Here is a 26669-nt window from a genome sequence, read left to right on the forward strand (position 1 = left end):
AGAAAAAATGGGAATGAGTTACCCCTTGGAATTTATGCAATCTGTAATTGTTAGTTATCATACTTATTGGCCCCGAGAGGTTTTTCCTTATTCTGGTCTAGAAATATCAAAAAAGTCACAATATCTGCAAGGAAGCAGAAAATCGCAAATTCGCGATTTTTGACCAAAAATATCTAAGCTCAGGAGTTAATTGGGATCCTGCAAAAATATCCTAGATTTGGACATTCTTATAATTTGTAATCATCCACAAGAATCGGATTTTTATCGATTCTAAATAGTCCAAATAAATTCTTATTTCCATTGGTACCCAGAGTCCCAAAGAAGACGAAAGAGTTAAGGAATTCGTCTGCTTTTACATTTTAAGTAGAAACGTCAAAATTCTGTTAAAAGTGCATTTTTAACAGAATTTATATTAGAATTCACAGGCTTCATAATAAAATTCACAGTCACAAAAGAGAAAATGTCGCGCGTTTAATACCGCTTATTACCGCGGCCGCGCTGAGAGAAAGAGGTGGATTTCGGTGAAAATAGTATGTTCGAGGTTTTTTTCTATCATAATTTTATGATTTTAAGAGAACATTGTGTTTTCCAAACAAATTTAAGCAATCTTAAAAGAATTAATTTCCCGACTCTAAAGAATCGAATCTCAAAAATCCCTAACAAATTTGCTGTATTTTCAGAAATGACTAAGATCAATAAATGAGACATTTAGAGAATTCACAGGAGGTGTCTCTATTGGTCAAATATATATCCCCAAGGACCCTCCATTCTCTCCCAAAGAGAGCACCTAAATATCTGGTTTAGTTTGTTATATATTATTTTTTTAAAACTTCAGTCCAAAGCATTTTTTGGGGATTTCTTAGGAAAACCTCATTATTTCACCCTCAAGGGGTGGTTTTACAGACTTCATGTATTAATATAAAGTTGTAGGGCAACTCTTCACCATTCCAACGGATATCCAAAATTTAAATTCCATTCACTTGAACCGGAGATATAATCAATAAAGTGAAACAAAACAGATAAAAGACAAAAATAATAAATTCTCAGAAATGTGATGTGATTGAAAAAAAATTAGTCATTTTCTATATCAGCACACCCAATAGCATAATAATCAACTAATACTTCTTAAGGATTTTTTTCATTGTATACCTGTGTATTTATAAACAGTCGCATTCTTTTAAAAATGTCAAATGAATGGCCCAAAAATGCGTAAAAAGTCGATATTCACTTAATCTAACAGATATAGATTTAACGATACTATCGATTCGATAGTGTTGAAAAGTTATCATTCCACCCCAGGATTCACTCCACAAATTTCCAATGTAAATAAAGAAAATCGTTGGATTTCAAACAATTTGATGTGTATCAATCTGTAGATAGATCACTGTAGATAGATGTGATTTATTAGCCGATTTATAAGCCATTTTCACCATGGATGGCAAAGTATAAGGAAGAGAAGTAGTTCAAAACCTAGGGGTTTACTTTATGGGTTTTAACTTTTTTTTACATATTTTACATCAAATTTTTCGTATTTTTTTTACTTTTTCTTAAATATGTACCTCGTATGAAATGTAATAAAATACACGTAATATTTTAGACTTGATAAACACGTAATATAAAAACTGTCAAAAGTCACAGCTGTCAGTATTTTTTGTGTTGCTCCGAATGTATTTTGTTTGTGGTTACTTTTTCCACTTTTCACGCTCTCTATCGCACGAAAAAGCGCACAAATTCTTGGTAAATTGGTGAAATATGCTCCATTCGTGAGTCACGCACGCGCCAAAACTCATTAATTCGGTCAGTGTGTGTGAATACGGTGTGAAAATTGAGTTTAAAGTGGCTGATGGTATTTTGAGGTTAGGTTTTCCAGTGCTGATTTTTTTTGTCGCTGGAATGGTAAAAAGTGGATGAAGATTTGTGATTCTGCAACTGGGAATTGTTTAAGAAAGTGAGTTCGAATGGTGAGATGAAGTCTTTTGCCAGCACAGAGGCTTCTGCCTCAAAGTCGAGTGGATCACACAAGAAATCCTCGTCGTCGGTGGGATCAAAGAGTAAATCCAAGAAGTCCTCACAGAATTCTTCACATTCCTCAGCGTCCAGTGAGCCTACGACATCTTCATCGGAGAAGGTATTTCGGAGGAATAGGGCGAGGACTTTGGGGTGGGATCTGATTTTTAGGTGTTTTCTCAACAGAGTCGCTACAAGAATTATGCAGGGATCAGTCCAAAGTCTATTAAGTCCTATTGGGAGCAGCATGAGAAACAGGAGACTGATTTATCCAGTGAAGCCTGTTCCAGGGTAGCTGAAGATGTTACTTATAAGCTCTGGGAATTGGGAAATGTAAGGGGAAATTCTTTATTTATTTTGTGGGGAAACTTTCTGAGGTTTATTCTTTTGGTCAGACTCTCAAAACTTATGCTCGTCACTCAAATGGGAGAGTCACAGTGGACCTGGTGAATGATGCCCTGAAGGATGCAAATGTCTGTCCGGTCCTGGGGGCAGGATCTTCCGAATGGGATACAATTGAATACGATGGTGTCTATCATTTCAACAAAGTAAGTTTTCCGAAAAGTTTCCAGTTCATCCTTCCTAATCCTTTAAAATCCCTTCCAGGACAGAATAGTGGACTTGAGGGAGGAGTACTTAAAAGACGTCCAAGTCACCACGAGTCGTGTGGACGTTTGTGCTTCGTGGCTCGCGGAAGAGACCATGTCGGATGATTTGCTGGATTTTATGGACCATTTATGTGATGGTAAGGTATTAAAAAGTCTTTCTCAAAGCAAATTAAATTAAACTTCTGGCCTTTCAGCGGTCTTCCTGGGCAATGGGGAGACCTTTAGCAAGGCTATGGAGACTGTAGCTACAAATCCCTTCATGGGATGCATTGTAAATTTGCTCCTGAACAAATGCACGGAATTGCTGAGCTTCGAATACAAGCCAGACACACTCAAGAGGGCAATGGAACTTCTCATCACACTCACGAGGAACCCATTTGCCAGGGATGCAGAAATCAACTCAGAGGTAGGTCAATTAATCGATTTTCACAAAAAAGAAATTTAAATTTTGAAGCAAAAAGTTAATAAAAATCCATATTTTTTTTCATTTCTGTGATGATAAGCCTGAAAAGCTTATAATAAAGGAGATTCTAATTCTAAGCCAATTCAAAAAATCGATTTTTTTTAAAAATGGGTTTTTGAATAATTTGGATTTGGGTAACTGCTACAAAAGCGCTTCGAGCATTATTTTTCCGAAGTCCGAATATAGTAAGATATCGAATTGATTCAATTAGATGATTTGGAAATTTGCAATTAAATTTTAAAATTCTAGATAAAATATACTTTTTCAATAATGAATTTTTAATATAAGCAAAGTCTAAGCTACAAAATGTTTTAAAAAAAGTTTAATTTACGAAAAATTCCGAAAATTTACATATTTTTTTTATTTTTTCTACGAAAAAAATATGGACAGTTATTAAAAAAAAAAACAATGATAATGCGTAAATCAACTAAATACGGTGAGGGCTTTGACGGTGACGGTAAGCATTTTACTGTCAATGTGATTCTGCCCTTAATTAAGAAAAAATTATCAGAATTTGTCGTAACTTCCATTTTTGGGGAAGTTACGACAAATTTCCATACAAAGTTTTCAATAATCAGCATTTGCCGTAACTTCTTTTGATCACTTGCGTGGCTTGTAATTTGCAGCAAAATTGCAATATTTCTCAATAAAACGTTTATAAACTCTTCCAAATATCGAAAGACAGTGCGAATAGTGTAACATGAAATCATTTTAATTCAATATTTGTGAGAAAAAAGTGAGAAAAAATCCCTACCCACCTGTCATTAATTCAAAACAAAACAAGCGACGTGGCGCACAAAATTTATTCAATAAAATTTATGACATAAAAGCTTTTAGGGACAGGGATAGGGGAAAGTGGTCTGCCTTTGAATGCGACAGCCTTTGAATATCGTAATTTTTTCAGTTTTCTTTAAAGCATAAATTCTTTTCTATTAACTATTAGATAGCTATTCATAATCCTCACAAGTCATCAAAAAATGCAGATCCTAGCTCGTATTTTCTAGGTGCTAGGGCAAAAAAACGAAACTGAGCTCTATACTGTAATTTTGATGTTCCACAATTCATGTGTTTTTTCATAATCAAAATAATTTTTCGAACAAATCTTCTATTGTGAGTCATAGAAGGTTATTCTTGGATGGTATTTCTCCAAATACATTTTGATTCAGATGAGACAAATTTTTTGGGTGATAAAAGTTTACAAATATTGCTCTGCGGCAGCCTTTGAATCTTAATTATGTGTGCCTTTGAATCCTCTCTTTACATACATTGAAACGTCTGACAGCTTCCTGTCCGGGAGCAGAATAGAACTCCTACTTTGGTTCGACGAATGTCATACAAATACTTATAACATGCTATCTTGCTCCGGCCGGGATGTTTCAAACTGACAATTGGCAACTTCAATGGCGTTTTATTACAAATTTTCAAGTGAAAAACAGTGCTTCAGAAAAATGTAAAAAATGTTGTTGTATAATGACTTTTGACTACAGTGGTGGTTTTATTGAGTGCATTAGGGTTCATGCTAATCAATTATGGGTCATTTAATGTTACAGCCCTAATATTCTCAGTGAAAAATTAAGATTCAAAGGCTGCCCAAACACATTCAAAGGCAGGCCATGCAGGCAGCCTTTGAATATATCGACATCACATTTTCAAGTTCCTCACCAGGAAAAACTGAGGACTTGCGAGTTCTGAATGGGGTAAGCATAGAAGCTTAATGAACAAGAGAATTTTTTGATGTAGTGGAAAATAAAACTCATGTTGTAGTTTACTATGAAAAAAAAAGTCAAATTTTGAACATCATTTTTCGTTCAAAGGCAGACCACTTTCCCCTAAGAGTTTAATTGATTAATTTAGTCAAATAAAGCGCTTATTATCACTAGAGTAATTGAAATTGATATAATGCACTTTTAAAAATTGTCGTAACTTACAAGATCTCCATACATTGGAAGTTACGGCTTTATAAACGATTGAAGTTACGACAAAATATTATTGTGTTTCTTCTAACATATTTCTCAATATTGCACTGACTGGACAAAATTATGAGCCTTTACCCTATATCTCAATATCTCAACTTTTAAATAATTTTATAAAGATTTTCTCGAGTTAACTTACAGTTTGTTAGTGCCATTTTTATTATTTTGACTCAAAAGTATCGCATTCGGGGCTCATTTTTAAGAAAAATAATATTGAACTGAAAATTTCGTCTCCTGAAAAGTTTTCAAAAGGAAGTTACGGCAAATGCTGATTTAACTGACGATTTGTCAGAAATGACGTTTCGTTAAGTGTGGAAAATCTTGAAGTCTTGGTTCTTAGCTAAGACATTTTAAGTTCCATAAATACTTCACGTCAGAATATGAAATCTTGATCTTGGAAATATTTGACAGCTTGAAATTTTGATCTTGATCTTGATCTTAGAATTGAGGCCAATTGTGCTTATTTTTCAGTATAAAATTTTAATTTCTTTTATTAAGGTAAAAATTTTAAGAATTCTAACAATTTATTGGAGAAATTTGGTCAAGCGAGTACTGTTTGTTGCTGAATTTCTATTAAACGTTTGAATCTTTTTGTTTTGACTACTTTTAAAGAAATTGCCTGCGGGTATGCAAATTTTCTCGATGCATGAAGCCACTTCGCGCGGTTTTCTCGGTCCCGAAAATGTGCATAATCCCGGGACAGAGTGTAGACTTATGCAAAACATTTTAGAAAGAGAGGAATGTGAATTTCGCTCTCATGAAATTTTCCTGACTAAGCTAAAATGTCCTGACCTAAAAGTTGCTCCAGAACCATAATATAGAATAGAACCATAATAACCGGCACACCTTTTAGATTAGGAAAATTTCATTAAATTGAAATTTGCATATCTTTCTTTCTGAAAGCAATCTTTTTTTTTTTTAGAAATAACGACAAATTCAGTTTAGTTCAACCGAATTTGGAGTGCGAAAAAATGAGATATTCATTCATTGAAGAAATTGAGAAAGAAAAGGATATGAATTTTGATTTCGTGAAATTTTCCTGATTTAAAAGGTTTGCCGGAGCCATAAAGAATCGCGCCGAACAATTTGTTTTTGGCCGCAGAAATGGATAAAATTGTCTCGGTGCGATTCTTTAATCCTTTAACGACGAGACACTTTTTACGGACCGAAAATCAACAATAAAAATTAAACCGATAAAGAAAATGTGTGAAACGTGTTACATCTAACCTTGGAAAGTTCAACAGAGTCTGATTCGGTACATTTTCTACCTCTACGTGTGATAGGGATAAAAATAGCCCGAAACTTTAAGTAATTTTTCTGATAATAACAACGAATAATAATTTTCAGTCTAATGAAAAATATTACGTATGAGTAATGTAGTTTTTATTCCCAAAAGGGGTTTGCTTAAAAAAATGGAAGTATAAAAAATAATTAAAATAATTTTTCAATATGAGAATTTAAAAATTCGCCTAAAATTTTGCGGAAATCGGTTTAGATTAGATTAAATTTAGAAGAGCAGATGGTCAAAGGTGACCGCTGCATCCAGGTCTCTCTATTGGACCTATTATGCATTCCCTAAAATTTACCCTATTAAGGTCCGGGTGTCTCAATCCAGCCTGTTCTTCAGATAAACTCCATAAAACAGGCCGGGTGTATTCCTGATAATTCACTATGAAGCAGAAATCGGTTAATAAAAACACCGAAAATATGGTCCGGTCAAGTTATTTTCTTCACTTAAAGTTCTGGCCAGAATATAGCAAAGGGAAAACACGATCCATCGTTAAAAAGGTCTTGACTTAAGGGACAATATATTAAAATTAAATCGAGGTCGAAAATAGAAGTTCAGAGATATTTGAAATGGAATTTTCGAAAATCGATTTTTTGATTTTACGACTCCTAGTGTGATCGTATGACATTGTAGTATTTTTGACAGAGTTAAAGTATTTAATGAGACCTTTCTTGAATTTCCTTTCTGAATTTTAAGATTCATTTTTGATCCCTTATAGATCGGGTAATGTGGGATTGGCGACATAACTTATTTTTCAATCGAAAGCTTTTACACTGAGAGAAATCCGAAAAAGTTAAAATAACATTCCGGAAATGTTTATTTTACCCTGCAGTATTGACCCGAAATCGGTGTAAATATTATGCTTTTTAGGTGTATTAGGGGTTAAAGTTACCCTTTTTCATGTTAATTTTACCCTTAAAAAGGTGTAAAATTAATATTAAAAAATGTTGATATATTTTTACACCTGAAAAGTGTTAAAGTTATGAGGAAAAAAGTTCATCGCACCCCCGTTATTTCTCACTGTAGTTTTCGGTTAGCAAAATTTGGGGGTGTTCCAAAATGGTGTAATGGGAAGTATGGGACGGATCTGACATTACCATTAAATGGACAACAATATTTAACCCTTGTCGAAAACCGTTTGTCGATATCTCTTTTCGTTTTCCCTTCAGAAGCGTTTGAAGTCCGTAGAAACGATAGGACGACCAACTGGAAAAAAACGATTTTTATTAATCCAAAATTTGGGCGGGCCAGACGAGGTCGGACTTCACCATAGACAATAGGAGCTGAGTTTGTAGAGAATCTCAGCCATCTCAGCAAACTTGACTGATTTCCGCTGGACCACCTTAATTCTAGTTAAGAGGATTTTAAATAAATCCTTAAAATGCCTAGAACATCGCTTCAAATTTATACAACTTATAATATGGTATCTATTTGGAAGCAATTTCCGTCAAGAAATGTCTTTAAAAACTTTGACGTTTTTGTCTACCTACAATATGATCTTTAGGGGAAATTTTCGTCAACACTTGGAAGGACCCTAGTGGCAGCCGCTGCCAATTCAGTTTTTAAATTTTATTTTTTTATAGTGAAGAATATATCATTTCGCCTGGAGGCCTGATTGAATGCGTGCAGAATTTATCTGGCTATTTTTTCGTTATAAAATTTTTAATAAAAATTAAATATTAATGTAAATATATTGCAAAAACAAAAAAACTGCACTCGGAAGGACCAAGTGGCAGTGGTTGCCATATGGACTTTATATGGGAGTTTGACGTTCTGCCGATGTAATTTTCTTGATTGTTAGTGTATAAAAGCCTTAAAAGAACAAATTGAAAGTGTTTTGGCAAATTATTGAGAAGAAAAATAATGAAAGTTCAGTGAATTACTTTAATCGTGAAATGTTCGATGAAAAAGGATTATTACATGATTCTGATAAATATGAAAACATTGAATGGTTAGAAATCTTTACGGCGTTATCACACTTGCACATTAAAATTTTAATGTGATTCACATTAATTGTCGCTTGTGAGCGTTTAAATATGTTATTTGTGTCTTTGAGTTACTTAATATTTGGGGTTTTTCTATTTATTGATAAAGAAGTGGACTTGGCCTGCAAAAATAAGTCTAAATTTACCTAAAACATAAATATTTTTCACATTAAAAAATTAAAGAGAAAATCGTATTAATTTTTCGCATTAATGCCATAAATCAATTTATATCAAATTTTGCGGGTCAAGTCTACCTTTTTATCAACAAATAGATTAAATTTTGAATATAAAATGATTCAAACACACAAATTACATATTTGGACTCTCACCAGCGACAATTAATGTGAATCATATTAAAATTTTAATGTACAAGTGTGATAACACAGTTAGATACAGTACCCAAGGAGATGAAATTTCTGATTCAGACCACAAGAAAAGAACTGACTAAAGCTCCGAATGTTTAAATATAAGTAAAAATATCAAAATATTTTGAAAATCCGATAAATGGCAGCGGTTGCCCATTTAGTCCCTCCGTGACACTTTTAGTTAGGGTTCTACGAAGTGTTAAAAAAGCATATCTTTTACAAAAATTGCTCCCAGTGTGCAGTGTGTAGACGTGTAGAGGCTCTTATTCGATCAGGGGTGATAATGAAAGTTTTCGTGAAATTTCGAATGATTAAAATAGGTGAAATTTTCTTGATATAGAGGATCCCTGGATTTCAAAATACTAGGGAATATCTTAATTAAAGACAATACAGTAGGCAACAATTCCTGATAGTGTGTATAACAATCTTGTTATCTACTAATCTAAATGTTCATATGGGAAGATCTAGGGCGCAAATACAAGGTCTTGCAAATTACTAGGGGAAAGTACTCTCCCTTCGAAAGTTCATACCTTCGAATAATGTGAATTTTCTTTGATTTTTATAAGAGTACACATAATTAGCACATAATTATTAATAATTGATAATAAGCTAACTAATATTTAGTAAAAATGTGTAAGTATTTTAGGAAAAGTAAAAAAAAAATCACATTATTCGAAGGCATGAACGTTCGAAGAGAGTACTTTCTCCTATACAGCTTTCTGAAACATTTGGATTTCGTAGAATCAATGTTAAGAGCATTAAAAACAAAAACCAATTTTTATAATATATAACCCAAATTATTAAGACTCCCGTTTAATCGATTTTGATGATTACTTCGCCATAATTGTAAAGGACTATAATTTATATATGTATTTCGTGCGTACTTCATTCCTCGACTAAGATGATCATTTAAATTAAACGATATTGTGTTTTTAGTATAACGAAAACGATTTTTTTTTTGCATATTTAGGGTATTATGGAGTAATTATAGATAAATCCTAACTTAGAATTTTGTGATTTCCTCACTGCTTAAAGAAAAGAAAAGATACTTCGTTATACTTTTTGGGTGTCCTCCTTTTCTCTTGATTTATCTGAAATATTGGGGAGTTTTGTCCGATTTTAAATTATCCCATTGAGCCCTGATAATTCTGTGAAAGTGCGCAGATGCCAAAATGACCTTTTCCAATCGATCACGTTACTTAGAGGTTAAAGAGAAAAATCTCACAAAGTTCAACAATTCAACAAAAGGACGTTTTAGATTAGACTATTTAAATCAGTTTGATAAATTCAATATAGGGAAGAAATCTGAGTAAATACGGGTTTGTTCAATTATGCCTTTTAAGGTAAATTATAATATTTTACTACCGAATTCTAGCCCCGACTAATTCTGCCGCAGTTCCGCCCTATATCATTCTTCTACCAGCCTGTTCAATTCTCAAATAGTTTAGTTTAAATACGATATGTGTATTTATTCACAATTTAATGCAGAATTACCCAAAACTACAGCTTCCAATCGAATTTGAATGCATTCCGAATTGGCTCATATTAAGAAATTCTCCTACAACCACTTGTGATGTAGGCTTTTCGTGGTTAATTTTTTACTTATCCTGAACAACTTACAATTAGATTTGAAATTTTCTCGTTTGATTTTCCCGAAATTTTGCGTTTGATTTTTGTTAATCTTATCTGCGATGTAAATTTTGAAAGAGTTAAAATATTTTTATTGATTCTATAGGAATTCCTCAAGTTTAAAGTCGATGTGATTAATAAATTGTATATGGCGATTGAATTCGTACTTTCAGATGTACTACTTGTGCCAAATATTGGTGTGTCTCCTTCTGGGACCGGCAAATCAAGCCACTTTCTCAGCGGAAGTAGCTTCCAATGGGAATTTCCAGGCTAATCCCGATCTCACATTTCACGGGTATCACAGTGAAAATGGCCAGGTGAATGTGGCCACAATTGAAAATCCCCACACAACGGTGGTGGATGAGAATCTTCTAAATACAATAACGGGAATCAAGCAGGAACCATCCATGTACAATGGAATTGATATTACGGATATTAAGAATGAGTGTGAGACATTTTTCATTATGATGGAGAACAATGGGCTGGAGATGAAGCACGAGAGTGGAATTGATCAGAGCAATATCGTTAGGATTAAGTCTGAACTTATGGATACATATGATCAGTACAACGGAAGTGCTGAAACAATGGATTATCAGGTTAGATTCTATTTTTTTTGATTAGGACGAGGATTAATGTTAAACTTTTATATTGATATTTTTTCCTCAGTGTGAGTCACAAAACCAGATGTGTTTCAAACAGGAGGATCCTCCTCTTGCCTCGTGTCAATCTGAACCAGTTGCTGGAACAAGTATCTCAGTAGTTGATGAGACTGCCAAGATCACGGACAATCACTCAGAGACTGTCTTTTGGCGAGAAGAGGAGTGTGGCGTGATAACGACGCAAATGTGTGATTTTGATTGTGTTGATACCGTGTGTCAGTGTTTGGGACGCTTGGGGAGTTTTTGGGGTTTAGTGGAGCGTCGCTGTTGCAATCTCATACGTTCCAGACTGAAGGAATTCTTCAGTCGGGAATACCTTCAGTTGCAGTGGGAATTTGAGTGGCTTATAAGGGCTTTTAGAGCAATGTGGGCACTCGGTGAGAATCCCTTTCGGGAATTTTCCATCTATTTTGAGCGAATTGATCCAATTGTGACTCCAGAATGGGTTCTACAGGAATTTAATGTGAGTACAAACGACTTTTAATTTATTGCATGAAATGACGTGATGTTGGACATTTGGCAAATGAATGCAATGAGCATGAGCATTGCGTAAAATGTACTGAAAATCATAAATCTGACAATTGTATTCACATTGTCGAGTTTTCAATGAAGTTTCTTCGTCAAATAATTTCGAGAACATTGCAATTTTACTTACTGACTATCAACTTAATAATTTTTGAGTTGCATATTTTTACTGCTCGAGCTCTACAGAGAGATCAGTATATATAGCTCCTTGGAAATTACAAGGGGCCAACCCATTTTCAGACATTTTTCAAAAGACAGTACGAAAGATTAAAGTTTGTGTAAATAATTATTTCAATATAATGACTGAAGAAAAATAACTAAAATTGCACAAGCAATCAAAAAGAGTAAAATTTTGAAAAAAATTTTCTAATAAATTAATTTAGTGACTCACATCATATTAAAATTTATTAAATATTCTGTCTAAGTGCATTAAAACTGAGCTAACTGTGCATTCAATAATCTGAGTTAGTCCATTGTAATTTCCAAGGACGATAATCCTTCGATTTTTAGTTATATATATTGAGACTCTTTACCCTCAAGGGCTCATATTTTGGTATATTTTCGGAAATCTGAAGTTTCGAGTTTTTTGACGTCACGCTGTTTGTCCGTTTGTGTATTTGACCGTTACCACGCCTAAAAAGAAACATGTTTTTTGTGATTGCTCGAAAACGCATTGTGCGTTTTTTTTTAATTTTTGGACATGTTTTAGAAATTATCATGGTGGACATTTCGTCCTTATATGAAAATACCATTGGATTACTCCTAATAACAGTTTTTCAAGGTCAAAGGTTGAAAAAGATCTAGAGAGCGTATTTCTCAACCGAATGGTATCATAGTTGGGCTCGTTGAAAAGGTCTTGGACTTTCTTACATGTCTGACCCGCGGTTCCAATCGGTTCTGAATTGGTAGGGGAGACAGGGGCAAAAAGTCACAAAACGGATATTTTATTTTTTATGAGCTACCCGAGCATTTCCAAAATTTCTAATTAGCATAGTTTTATAGGAAATTTACCGCTCTACAACTCTGTGAAAGTAATTTTCCTTTATTTTGTAAGGAAATTTATTTATCGAGCCGTTTTATCACGTTTATATCCGTTGTATCAGATATCACATTTTGATTCGCTTTATTACGGGATTCTGTAAATTTAAGTAAAATACCTAGATTACATATTTTTATAGGAAATATATTCTTCTACACCTTTGTAAAACACCGTTTTCTCTATCTGAGCGAGAAAAGCGCATTTTAAGCTATTTTACAAAAAACACACAAAAGACTGCAAATCGTTTGACCAAATGCAAACAAGCCGCGACACATAGCATTGACGTTTCTTTTCACCGTGGGACATCAGAAATTGTTTCGGTTTTTGATACTTTTTGCTCCATAGCTTTTGTTACTTTTTACCCCAAGTGGTCGTTTTTAATAAAAGGATTTCTGGAGAAAAGAATCTTTGTAAAATTCTAAAATAGATAGCGGATTCGTATTCAAAGAATATCCAGATAATTTGGGAAATATTCACCAGTAGTGCATCAAATTTAATATAAGTAGCTAATAATTGATATCTTCTGCACGGAAAATATTTCAAAAATAGGGCTAAAAATTTCGATATTTTTTATTTTATAAATTCCTTGTTCAAATTCTAACAAACTTACGATGTTGAAGAAGACCTATGGAAACTATCTATGGAAAAAATTTTAAGTCGCTATCTTATTTATCTTGGAAGATATTGAATTTTAAAATTCTCGATTTGTGACTTTTTACCCCAGTCTTCGCTAATGAGTAGGCTCATAATCGGTGACTAATTTTAACCCTCTAAGTTAATTTCAGTGTTTTCTTTAATATGCGAAAAAAAGTTCTAAAACAATGTTTTCTAAGATAATTATGGTCCAATAAAGTCGAAAAAACCATCCATTCTTCATTATCTCTTTTAGTTTAGGCCCTAGGTGAGAAAATATAATTTTTTTTTAAACAGTTTTTGCTTATGAAATTCACATTTTTCAATTTTTTTAAATAAAATATACAAAGAAGAATGACATATCTTTCAGTAAAAAAAAATAAATTTATTTTAGTCAGATAACTTTAAATCGGTATTTTCTTGAAATTAAAAATGAGTTTTCTTGCATAAATATTTTTTGTTGCTTTTTCTCTGATCTGTCACACAAAACTGGGAATAGCAACAAAACGAAGAGTCAAAATGAGTTTAAACTTTCAAAAGATGTTAGTAAGACTATTACCGAGGACACTATATCACTTTTAAATAAATAAAAATTTTATAATCGTGAATTATTAATAAATTAAATTGAATTGAATTGAATAATCGCAGTAAATGTGATTTTTGTGAAAATCGTCTTGAGACGGTCTTATCTGCTAAAGGGTTAATTCTACAATTATTTTTATTACTCCTAAAACTATTTTGTGGGATCTTAATGTTTTGTGAATCGGTTCAGATTGCTTGAGAACCGGAAAATTGTAAATGATACGAAAGAACTTTTGAGGTGTAACATCTAAGTCATAAGTTTGGTCATTTCGCAAGGCCTGGGACGCTTTGACACCCCCTTTTCCAAATTAGTTCTCTTGATAATTTGGGATTTTTGGTTAATTACTCAAAATGAACTTCACTTTTATTTTTTATTTATATATTTTTTTGGTAATTCCTCCCACAATAACCAAAAACACCTACACAGAAAAAAAATATTGTGTAAAAATGTTCGTAAATGCTTGCGAATTCCTATGGAGGACTTACGAAATGCTCGTGAACCATAAACCCACAAACATGTTCGTCAAAAGTTTGTACTTTTTTCACAAACATTGTTCGTAACATGATCATTTGACGAACATTTTTTGTACTTTTACAAACATGTGTTCGTAAATGTTCGTAAACACACAAAAAAATGTTCGTAAAATTTTGCCATTTGTTCGTAGATTTTTGGAAAATGTTCGACAGGAAAACAAACAAAAATTTTACGAACATTTTTTTGTGTGTTTACGAACATTTACGAACAAATGTTTGTAAAAGTACAAAAAATGCTCGTCAAGTGATCGTGTTACGAACAATGTTTGTGAAAAAAGTACAAACTTTTACGAATATGTTTGTGGGTTATACGATTCACGAGCATTTCGTAACTCCTCCATAGGAATTCACAAACATTTACGAACACTTTTACAAAATATTTTTTTCTGTGTAATGACCTTAAAAGTTACTTAAGCTTGCTGAGAAATGCTTTGTAAGTTTAGTACCGTAAATGTGGGTAAGTTTTCCCCAGCTTTTCGTAAGCTTTTCTTTAATTTAAATACTTAAGATTTGTCTTCACTGATCGGATATATCGGATCTGAATCTGAACCGAACGGAACTGAAGATCATCCTCAAGTATATATCTGAATTGAAGAGAAGTTTACGAACAGCAGGGTCAAAGACACCCACGTCTACTGTGTTATAAAATGTATTATCAGGAAGCATATTAAATTATTTCCATTCGTCGACTCGTATTATGGCCTCTACACACCAGAGAAATTTATGTCCATATTGAAGCAAATTTATTACGCTTTTGTTGGAAAAAACTCTTCAATACGGAAATAAGTTTCTCTGGTGTGTAGAGGCCATATGAGAGGAGTGAGACTACTTGAAAGTACATTGTGTAAGCAAGAACTAAGAATAACAAAGATGCATGTATGCTTAAAGGAACACCGGCTACTGAAACGACAATATCGAGAAATTCTTACAAAAAGTGTGTTTAATATAAGCTGTCATGTGCTTAAAAAGGATGCCTGAAACGAGTGTACTGTATACGTATACCAACTCAAGAGTACGATTGATCAAAATAGTCTAATGGCTTCTACACACTAGAAAAATTTATGAACATATTGAAACGAATTTTCTAAGCTTGCGTAGGAAAAACTTTTCAATATGGACATAAATTTATCTATTATGTAGAGGCCATAAGTGACCAAGAAAAAGGAGATCACGTGTGTTATTTATATAATAATGGCAACAGTAGAGAGCTGAATTCAATTGAATGCTCAAAATTTCACAATACAATTGCAATACAGTGCCACAAGAACAGATAGCCATCCACTATGTATTTCTTTGGGAATTTGTTGTACTTCTTGTACCGGAACATATTAGCCACACTCGTACGTGTTTTTACTGAGTAAAATTGCTAATAACCAGGAAGATGATTAACATCACCTTTAACGATGGTTTCGTTGTCCATCAAAATGAATCCATTGAGAAGGGGATCGTTGAGTTTCCTTGAGCTTGTTTTAACACTTTGACGTTATTTGTCAATGTTCCAAAATTTTCTGAGAAGGAGGAAGCATCCAAGCAACTGGTAGATTTTGATATTATCCAATATGAGCCGGCAAAATGGCTCAAAAGATTGTAGTCAATGACAACAACGTGGTGGAGCTCATTCTATGCCATGCTGAGAAGTTATGTGGAGTAGGGAGAAGTAGGCCACCTTTGAATAGGGGCAACTTTGAAATTGGGCTTTTTCTCCTATTTTTAAATAAAACAGGACCTTATGATATAATTTAGCTCGACAAACTAATTGCGAAGCTAAATTACATTATGATAGGGCTCAATACCAATAAAAAATAGGGTAAAAGGCCTACTTTCAAAGCTGCCCTAATTCCCCCTTTTAAGGTGTTTCTCAAAAACAATTACTAGTGATAAGTGGAGAACCTTTGAAATTGGGCTTTTTCTCCTATTTTTAAATTGAATTGAACCACACTGCAATTTAGCTTCACAATAAGTTTCTGAAGCTAAATTATATCACGATAAGGTCCTCTTCCATTTAAAATACGAGAAAAAACACAGTTTCAAAGATGCTCCACTTTTCCCTAATAATGGTTTTTGAGAAGCACCTTCATGCTCCACATTTCTCAGGAAATATTCTGTGTTGTACGGCTTCCGTCAAACTGGAAAATCGTGAAAGTGAATGATTTTAGTTTAATTTCTTTATTAAAGTAATGAACATTGAGCGTCAGATAATTTAGCGAACATCTGTCAGACCACGCGTCCGTGGTAATTGATGTTTCACAATTGGCTGGCCCCGAGTGAGTCCGACAGCCTTACATAAAATAGAAGAAGAAGAAGAAGATGTTTCACGTCTTTGGTTCCATCGTAGATTTTCAGTTTGAGCTTTTCCTCCATAGGGTAAAGTGGTACAAGTTGGACCATGGTACAAGTTGGACAATATGGTACAAGTTGGACAGGGCTTTTTTTCTTGATAAATTTAATTTTTCTTTTTAAATTTTTATTTGAATATTTTTAAGGCTTTAGTTTTATAATTTGGTTCCTTGTGCTTTAAAAAAAAATTAGTACTGTATTTATCAAGAAAAAAATTCCTGTCCAACTTGTACCGGCGAATTATCCAAGTTGTAACACTATGTCCAATTTGTATCACTTTACCTTACTGTTGTGAATATCTTCGTAGCAGCTCTTCGAAAGAGTGGTTTTTGCAAATCCTCTTTGGAACTTATGACTTGGGTATTTCAACAACACTGAAGGGTAGCAAGTCCCTTCTTAACCAAAGGATAATGGCTACCGGTATTCTGTTGGGAAATATGCTCTTCACAGTTTTTTTTTTTTTGACTTTTGACCTCGAAAAAACCTTTATTAGGAATGATTCAACGGTATTTTCGTATATGGACGAGATGTCCGTTTAGGAATCCTTTATTTATATTTATTTATATTATCTTTATTTATATAAAGAATGAAAAAATCGCACATGTGATATCGATGCTGTGCTTTTTAGCTATCAATGCATAAAAAGCAAATAAAAATTATTCTTATTTTGTGCACAGCAATTATCCGAAGTCCTGATAACAGCTACAGACTTCGCTAACGGCTCGCGAATTAACACTCTCGTCTCAAGTGTAATACAGTAGACTCTTCGATATCCGGCACTTCGATATCCGGGTGACAGCTGCCAAACACTCGCGGTTGATATATTCAAAATTATTTTCACTAAACATGAAGTTTGTCCAGAGTGAATTAAAGTATTATTAACATTGTATCGAAGTTTTTAATACATAATTGTGATAAAAAATGAAACATAAGCACACCATGAAGAAAATTCTCTTTTTCTTTGACAGACAGAAAATAAATTCACACTGCACAAAATAGAGAAACCGTTGATCATTCAAAAAACCTAAATGTCATGTCTCCCAGTCAGCCGGATATCGAAGAGTCTACTGTACACTACATTACGATTTACTAAATAATAAATTGTAAAGTTGTGCACATTAATTTTGCTCGTGGACAGGAAAGAATCTTTTCAAAATCCAGGGTAATCACGGTCACGTTTCGATCTGCCTCGCCGAAATTCTTGTCACCCTCTCTTGGTTCTCCACCCTTGGCCTTGGTATGATCTTTCTCTTGATCACTTAGATTGTTTTGACCAACTTTACCCCTGAGTTGATACATAGTACACTCATTACAGGCATCTTTTTTAGGCACCTGAAAGAATATATTAAATTCAATAGTGAAAATATCTTGATATTGTCTTTCAGTAGCCGCAGTTATATCAGGATAGGTGGAAATCAGCCATATTTTATATAATTCATAAATTTTTGGGACTATTAACATAAACAGAAACAATCTTTAATGAAAACTAATCAATTTTCATGAAAAACACCGAAGGAAAACCTTTTGCACTTCACTACAAATCGTAAGACTACTATAGAAACGCAATCGATCTGTCACATTTTTTGTAAGACTCTCTCTACACTGAGAACGCAATTTAAATTCAAATTATACCTAAAATTTAACGGTTTTTGTGTTAATATGTCCAAAAATGAATAAATATATAAAAGGAAAATTAATTCATTGACTATTCGAAGATTACATACATAATTTTAATTAATTAATTTCCATGGCCAAAATTACACTCAAAGTGGCCGAAATTACAAGCTGGCCGAAATTTGGCACACTTCCCCTAGATAATATCGACTTTAGGTCAGAGAGGATTGCCGAAGACCGAAAGTAGATACATATTTCTTATCGTTTGATCTCTAGGTTGAAAAGAATAAACGATATAAGTAATATTTGTAGAGCGTGCGGCCTATTCGACACATGTCAACCCTCGTCGACGGCTGCAACCCACCAATCCCAATTCCTTTTTCCTTTAACACGCCCAACCCCTACCATCCCAAGGCGGGTGCTGAAGGTTGCTATATGGTGCTCTTGTTGCTTATGGCAATTAACATCAGTACTTCAGTGAGTGAGCATCAGTCGCCGTGGACAGTCACTCTCAGGAAGTTGAAATAAGGGTGGCAAACCTCAGTTCCCCATTTTCCCTCTATAAGTTTGTATTGTATTTAGGCGAGCCCCATCTGGGCTTACAAATTCAGAAGTGGGATCCCCATTCCCCAAAAGTGGATCGCGAAAAAAACAGTTTAATTAATTGTTGTAGTTGTTGTGTTGAGACTTTAATTAATCTTGCATTGTGGTCGAGATGTGTAAAGTTCAGTGATACTACGAGAACACAGAAGATAAGATGGAGGATTCCTGTCGAAGAAACTGCAGATGACTGGGGAGTCCATGCGGGATCACTAAGCCAACGCGGAGGAGACATCGTATTGTGGAGCCAGGAGATTGTGGAGCCTTAAGATAAGAGCGAGGAATTCTTCAAGAAAGTAATTGTGAGGATGGAGGTCTTAGTACAGAGAGATCATCGGAGAAAGATTTTGAGATAAGTCCATTCCAATTAAATTTCTAGAAAAAGTTATTTATATTGAGCAATCGTAGCTACAGATATAATGAGTGCCAATTTCATAGAAGTATATATAATATCAATCAAATATTTGACGTGTTATCATCAAAGGAAAAGTGAGGGATGATTTGCTGGGAAATTTGTGCAAACGATAACTAAAAATTATAAATATCATTTTGAACGTGTTTTAAATTTATTAAGGATCTAAATCACAGCCACAAATTAAAAGTTCGTCAGGGATACTTTCGGATGCAAGTCCTCCATAACTTCATCATTTCGTAGCATCTGTGATATAGTCTTCAAAACCACTATTAATTCCATTAATAAATAATTGTTTTCACGTCCCATGACCATTTCTTTACGGAAACACATAGTGAATCAAATTTAATAGAAGAGGTATAAATCTACATTTGAGACAACTATTTTAATAGATCTAACGCGAGTTTTTCATGATTTACCAAGAATAACGTTAAGTGCGCAACTCAGTAAATTAGTGATCGAGATCAGAAGACGTTAGCAAGATAACTTAGAAGTCTGTAGGGCCGTATGCAAGGAAGTGATTTCGTAGGATTACGTAGGTTAAATTAAAATATTAATTGAGCAAAAGTACTCTTCGGAACATTAGCAAATAATCTTTTCGTGGCGATACTTAACACCCAGTCGATGACGAATATATATCGGAAGATTTAAGAGGTCAATGATAAGCAAAAATTTCATCTAGCAATAAGATTATAACATTTCGGATGAGACATAGAATAATTGCAAATGGAACTTAGAAGCTGTGTCGATGAATGATCTGTGAGATTGATGTGTGATAGAGGGCCCTCGAAAGTGTGTGTGAATGAGATTTTCCATTGCAGTTGTAAATTGAATCAAAATTGGGAATTTGGAAGAATTCGTAAAAACTTTATCTTAGGAGAAATCATAATTTCAGTTGTATAAGCAACATAAGTTGAAGAGTAGGACACATTTGAAAGCGAAGACGAATCGCAATTATATATTATATTTCAGAGGTTTATATTGATATCCATAAGTGATAAGACGTTTGATATTACATACGTATCTTCAGAAAGTTCACGCGATCAAGGATCAATATCACATATGCTTAACGAACATTAATGCGGTCACGGAATTGAAGGACATATTAAAATATTAAAAATTGGAATTCATAATGATAATGTTGAAATATAAGAAGAAAGGAAAGAAAATGATAAAGATGAGTAATCCATTTTCGAAAGTATGGGAATAACCCAAAAAAATGCTGGTAGAGAAGGGTACAAACTTAGGTTTATGATAGGGGCTATAAAATATTGAAATATTTTTGCAGACAAAGGGACCCGACACGTCGGCAAACTTAATGTTATATTGAAAGGATGCGTTAGAGGAAATGGTCTAAATGAGTTTTTCAATTGCTTAGACACAAAAAGAAATGCGTCTGGGTTAAGGGGCGAAAAACAACACCTCATTCAGGGATCATAAAATAAATGCAAAAGGATCGACAAGCAAATTGGGAAAACCCAAATGTGTTGCAAGGACCCATTAGTTCAAGCGCCTTATGGAAATGAAGTAATTAGGTTTTTCAAACAGACATACCGACAATGTTGCAATTTATCCTACAAAAAGGTTTTACAGTTTTACAATGCACCACTCATTAGGCGGGTCTTGGGATTTCCGGGATGGTCAGATACTCGGGTCGAAAACGTATCCCTTGCAATAAAACCCACATAAATAGATATGTGTAATGCTTTTAAAATGTATACAGCTGCATACCACATTTTTCACAAATTGTAAAATATATTAGACAACGGATAATTATTAACGAAACGAAGGATCTTCGAAAGAACATTATGTCGTGTCGCCATACCTAGAGAAATTTGAAAACTTTCCCAACCACATGCTCTTGGATCTGATCTCAATCAAAAAGGAATATTTTGGAATAAAAGGGGTAACTCAAAATTTAAGGAAGCGGATTTCAGATGGCAGATATATCATAGATAAATAAGACGGGTAATTCACGGTTATATAAGTCGAATTCAGTAACAATTAGATAGTATTTTGAAAAAGTCTTAATATCAATATAATCTCTTTAGAATTCTTAATACATACGGGAATACAGGGCTACGTAACATAAAGACACTAAATCGCGTGTAGATCTAGGTTGAATACGATAGGGAATATCATGAAACGTAACCATATCGACGCGACGCTTATTTTAGTCAACATTTGCGACATAGAAATTAACTTCAGTTGTGCAACACTCGCGCAGAAAATATAATAGTTTATTGATTGAGAAAGGCTTTGTCGAACCATCTACATCAACAGAAGATCGTAATTCGTTCAGGCGATATATGGAGATACTACAGATGGACTGATCGTATTTTGGAAGTGACTCCTTAGAGACTGATAGATGATTATTGCGAGGGAAGGAACTATCTAATGGGGAAATAGGAACACGCTGTCATTCGGAAAATTAATGGCCTCTACACACTATAATAAATGTTCGTCAATATTTGCCATATTGAAGTAAATTGTTGACGTCAGGGAAAACCGTCAAAATTTCTTCAATAATGTAAAATATAGATATCACTTTCTCTAGCGTGTGGATCTCATAACAGTCACAGAATGAATTCTTCATTTTGAATTTTTTCAATCATAATTTGTTTACATGGCACAGTGAAATTACATGAAAAGGAAGTTTGTCCTGGATTTTACATGAAGAGAGAGAAAGAGGTGATCAAGTAGAGAACATGTATGATCTTCCACGAAGCTGGAGCAAATATGCGAAACCTAGTTGTAAGACCGTCGGGTTATCCTTACCGTGTTATGCAAGATAATAAAGTAACTAGAAATTCTTTTCCGGCAAAGATGCGTATGTCAATTGTACAGAAATGGTTTATCCAGGATAATCTAGGTTTCGAGAGATATAATATGTGATAGATGCGGATGGGTTAAATGTTAAAGAAATCCGAAAATTTTGGGAGTTATATAAGAATATCTCAATATGACGTGTAAGCAATCTAGCATCAAAGCATTTATTACAGCATCTGAGGATTCATTAAATTAGATAGATCTTGAAGGAAAAGAAGGTTATTTTTGATGGTCGGTTTTAAAATAGTCAAAGGACTTTTACAGTATCTCGGGGATGTCGAGTAAAACAGTTAATGTAAAGAGAATCCCGACGTCTATCGCATGTTGTAATTCAACTTATGATTAATCGCATGTTATAATTCACTAGAATTTAGTAAATGGAAAGTAAAGCCTAGTTCAAAATAAACGCGTTAATTCAAGATTCGGTGTTAAGAATTTCAAATCTATGAATCAGTGATATTGTATTACACTTTATGGGATCAATATTTTTAGTATTCAGAAATCAAATCATATTAAAGGTACACATTTTTAGGATCACGGGATAATGAGGAAAAAACCTTTTTCAGCTGTCGAAAGTGCACAGGTAGAAAGTAGGACAACATATTCATTTAGGTTGACGGTTGAAATATTCAAAACTTTGAGTTGAAAGTTGTATCGCACGGATTCGCAAATAGATGGCGTTGTGTATGAAATAAACAAATTGTATGGAATCTAATAGGAGTATGAAGAAATAGTATGCTGTGTGTGTAAGGGTTTCACACATACGATGAGGTTTTAAGGAAGATGTTGTACGAAGTGATAACAGTCGTTACTATAACAAGAGATAGATGACATTATACGGACAGAAGTGTAATTATGAAAATTTTTGGACAACGTCGTATTGTGAATATAAATATAGCACAAACAAGATCATAATCGAGTTAGACATGAACCAAATACAACAACGTGTGCAGTAGGAAGTCTAAAGCCAACATTATAGTAGAGTAATTCGCAACGCACAATAGTTTTTGTTTTGTAGGTGTGCTTTTGATGTTTCAATGAGAATGAGTGAGATCTAGATATGTTAATCTCTCTTACTTTCATATGAGATTTCGAAGGCATGTTTGCAGGACGGGGGTTATTGTGCTCTGGACCTAGGGGAACGGCATCAAGAAAATAATGGAATCTTCAACAGTGTTTATGTATGAAAAAAATAGTACAGGGGACTCTTACAAGATTCGACTGTAATGTATGAAAGGAATAAACGAATATAAATGAAACGTATTTCGTGAAATACTAGAAGAAAAGCAGAATGGCAGGAGTACAGAAAGGCTGGACTCAACGGGTTTTATCCAAGCAAGTAGAATTGATTGGAAGAAGATTTGGTATTGAGACAGAAATTAAAGATGAGGGAAAGTACTCTCTCGTAGAGTTCGAGCATTTGAAAATTTCAAGTTGAAACATATTTCACACCACGATAGATACCAAAATTACGCGAGGCTCAGGACTCTGAATCAAGACGACTCTTGTTGGAACTACATGACTACTAATACTAAATTAAAATTATAACATCACGTATAGTATTTTGTTACACAAGACTGCGAAGGGATTATAAATCTCAACTTATTAATGACAGGCTATTTAATGTTATAAGTAGGAAACGGTATTCAGGGGTATATTCGAAGAATAGGAGCGATACGTTATAAACTCTAAAGCACACGGTCGGTAAAAGATTCGCATGACGAAAACGGTAATGATGGGATAGTGGTATGATCAAATTCCTAGGTCCAGAGGTAAGATCCAATTACAACAAAGCGGACAGAATCTGGCCAGGTGTATGATGCATACAATCACTACATCCCAAAGTTAGGGAACAGGGAACGAAAGCGCCGAACGCACCGAGTTAGTTCCTGAAGGAGGAAAAGAAGACTTCACATTGGAAACCAACAGGATCAGTATTCGACAGAGAGCACATTCTACAATACAGCGAACTTCTACTACACGGATGACATCTAATTCGAATGCACGACAACAGAAATATAACCAGTAGGACCGTTAAAGGATCCTTATCAGAGAAATGAACTACAACAGAAGAGATTAAATGAAAGAGTCGACAACACTAAACACTGAAGATATCAAGTTAACATGCGACAGGAGTTTCACGGAGTACAAAGGCATGGGGCAGATCTAGCATTCTGGATGCTGAATATAATCGCGGACAAAGAATTTGTGATTAGAAATCACTGAAGTTGTTCACTTCAAAGACGTGTTGTACCCAATAGGTCACACTAGTGGCAGGCTTTTACATGGATATTTCTGGTTGGATCAAGGGAAATTCAATCAGTATAGCAACAAGGAATTTGATATCAGAGGAATGATTAAGGTCGAAAGAAAAGCATGATGTATATGGATGAGGAAAGCTCATGGATATATGGAAAACCGGTACCGGTCAAACGAACTTCTGCAGAGAAAATGTGGCCCATTTGAAGTACAGAGTAGAGTCATAGACGATGGGATTCGTCACTGCAGTCTGGCAAGGCGTCAGAAGAATGCAGAGGACAGGTCTCGGGTGGAGACAGGATGTCCGTGTGTGGAATTACCTAGGAGAAAATGCGCAGTGTGTAAGAGGCTAGCCTAACCTACGCGGAATGTAGGTCTTTGACCAATGATGTGCGGAAGTGTCCACTACCAATACAGTGATTGGCTCCAACAGGTGCTGTGGGTTTTTGGCTCTTCACGGGCATTTTAGGCGATCTCCATATCTCTAGGATGTCCACGTCAAAGAATGTGATTTGCCCAAACAGTTACTCTGTTGGCTCGCGCTTCTCACGGGCACTTTCTCAATCATTGAGTCCGGGGAGTGTCACCCCTACAAATGAAGTGAGTAGCTATAACACGTTCCCATGTTGTAGCTTCTCGCGGGGCCTCCATGTCTGGTTAGTGAAAGACCAGGTCACAGCGCCTAGTGAGTTGAAAGGACTGTGAGATTAAGCTTGCTTAATCATTCGATCCATGGTGATAAATGGATTCGAGCGCTCTATGTAACACGGAATTTACAGGTTAATTCACCATCCTGGTGGGCATACTAGATTCCTAGGTGTTGTGGTGCTATGGGCTAAAGGAGCAGGTTGGTAGACTACGGTCCTGGCCTGGGGCTCCTACTATTCACCACGCTGCCAAGGGACGGCAGCTTCGTCAGGATTGGCCGAATTGTAGAGCGTGCGGCCTATTCGACACATGTCAACCCTCGTCGACGGCTGCAACCCACCAATCCCAATTCCTTTTTCCTTTAACACGCCCAACCCCTACCATCCCAAGGCGGGTGCTGAAGGTTGCTATATGGTGCTCTTGTTGCTTATGGCAATTAACATCAGTACTTCAGTGAGTGAGCATCAGTCGCCGTGGACAGTCACTCTCAGGAAGTTGAAATAAGGGTGGCAAACCTCAGTTCCCCATTTTCCCTCTATAAGTTTGTATTGTATTTAGGCGAGCCCCATCTGGGCTTACATATTGTAATTAAGTAAATGCATTACCGGTAATTTACCGATTCACTGCCCATTGAAAACACAGAGAGTCTAACTTTGAGTTTGAAAATTTCAAAATACACAAACGGAAAAACGGACAAACACTGTAATGCTAGAAAAATAAACTCGAAACTTCAAAATTTACATTCATTAGAGAAATTTTTAGTTAAATAAACCGCAAAGAGGATTTGAATAAGAGAATATTCTTTCTGGCTTCTTTTGCCAAATTTCCCTTTTGCAACAATAATTTGAAATGTAGATTTTTGGCTTGGTGACTTAATCAAAATAAATCACAGGGATATAATGCAGACATACCTTTTGCTGTTTGGGGCAAAAAGGATACTCATGTTTCTGTTGATTTCTCTTCACCAGATTGCTGCTGTGTATATTTGTGGAAATGGTGATAGTTACTTGTATGAATTACTCTATACACTCTGTGGGGATTCCCTCCTTCCCTTCATGATTTACAACACAAGTAAGTTATAATATTGATGGATTTTTATTATTTTCTTGTTATTAAGGAATGTTGGAGATAAACTAAATGCATATGTGTGTGTGTATTAACAGAAATAAACAATTTCCATCTTGCAGAGAAACTCCATAAAATTGCCATAAAATCAGCGACTGAATCACATATTAAGTACAAGATAGTGTCCAAAGTGCTCCTAAAGACGTGCTCAAGGGTGAGTTGTGGGCATTTCAGGCAGGGCAATGATGAGTGCTTTGAAAGGCCTGATAGAATAACTCTCAAGAGAATTCCACCGAGGATTGGATTTCGTTTTGCTGGTTGTCGTCCTGTTCTATTGCCACGCAAAGCATCACATGCAACAGTATCCATTCCAGCGCCACATGTCCAAGTGCAGCAAAATGCAGAGATGCTGGCTAGGTACAATCGAAGGATTGTAGTGGCCAGGAGGAAATTGTTCACATCACTCACAAATAAGCAAATTGTGAAAAATGTCGAAGATCTTCGGTGTATGAACCTCTAAGAGATTCAGTTTCTTTTCCGTTGAAGAAAAAAACTCGTTAGAATATTATTATTATTATTAAAAAAAAATTGATCCCCTCGTTTTTTTCACGTAAA

At 34.7% G+C, this 26669-nt stretch overlaps 1 protein-coding gene across 1 annotated transcript; it reads left to right on the forward strand.

Moving 5' to 3' along the window:
- The first annotated feature begins 1633 nt into the window (after positions 1 to 1633).
- Positions 1634 to 26669, forward strand: LOC129799304 (uncharacterized). Its single transcript, XM_055843047.1, has 9 exons — positions 1634 to 2128; positions 2194 to 2340; positions 2403 to 2555; positions 2614 to 2752; positions 2810 to 3021; positions 10492 to 10914; positions 10985 to 11440; positions 25958 to 26060; positions 26177 to 26669. The coding sequence occupies exons 1-9, from the start codon at positions 1967 to 1969 to the stop codon at positions 26572 to 26574; spliced, it is 2193 nt and encodes a 730-aa protein (XP_055699022.1). The 5' UTR covers positions 1634 to 1966; the 3' UTR covers positions 26575 to 26669.

This window comes from Phlebotomus papatasi, chromosome 1 (genome assembly GCF_024763615.1).
Source record: "Phlebotomus papatasi isolate M1 chromosome 1, Ppap_2.1, whole genome shotgun sequence".
In the NCBI taxonomy this organism is placed as follows: domain Eukaryota; kingdom Metazoa; phylum Arthropoda; class Insecta; order Diptera; family Psychodidae; genus Phlebotomus; species Phlebotomus papatasi.

What these genes read in the sequence shown, in the direction of transcription:
- LOC129799304 (XM_055843047.1), top strand. Translation starts at nt 1,967, where the DNA reads ATGAAGTCTTTTGCCAGCACAGAGGCTTCTGCCTCAAAGTCGAGTGGA. An exon ending in ATGCAGAAATCAACTCAGAG is followed by an intron (nt 3,022 to 10,491) that starts GTAGGTCAATTA and finishes TCGTACTTTCAG; the next exon opens with ATGTACTACTTGTGCCAAAT. An exon ending in CTGAAACAATGGATTATCAG is followed by an intron (nt 10,915 to 10,984) that starts GTTAGATTCTAT and finishes TTTTTTCCTCAG; the next exon opens with TGTGAGTCACAAAACCAGAT.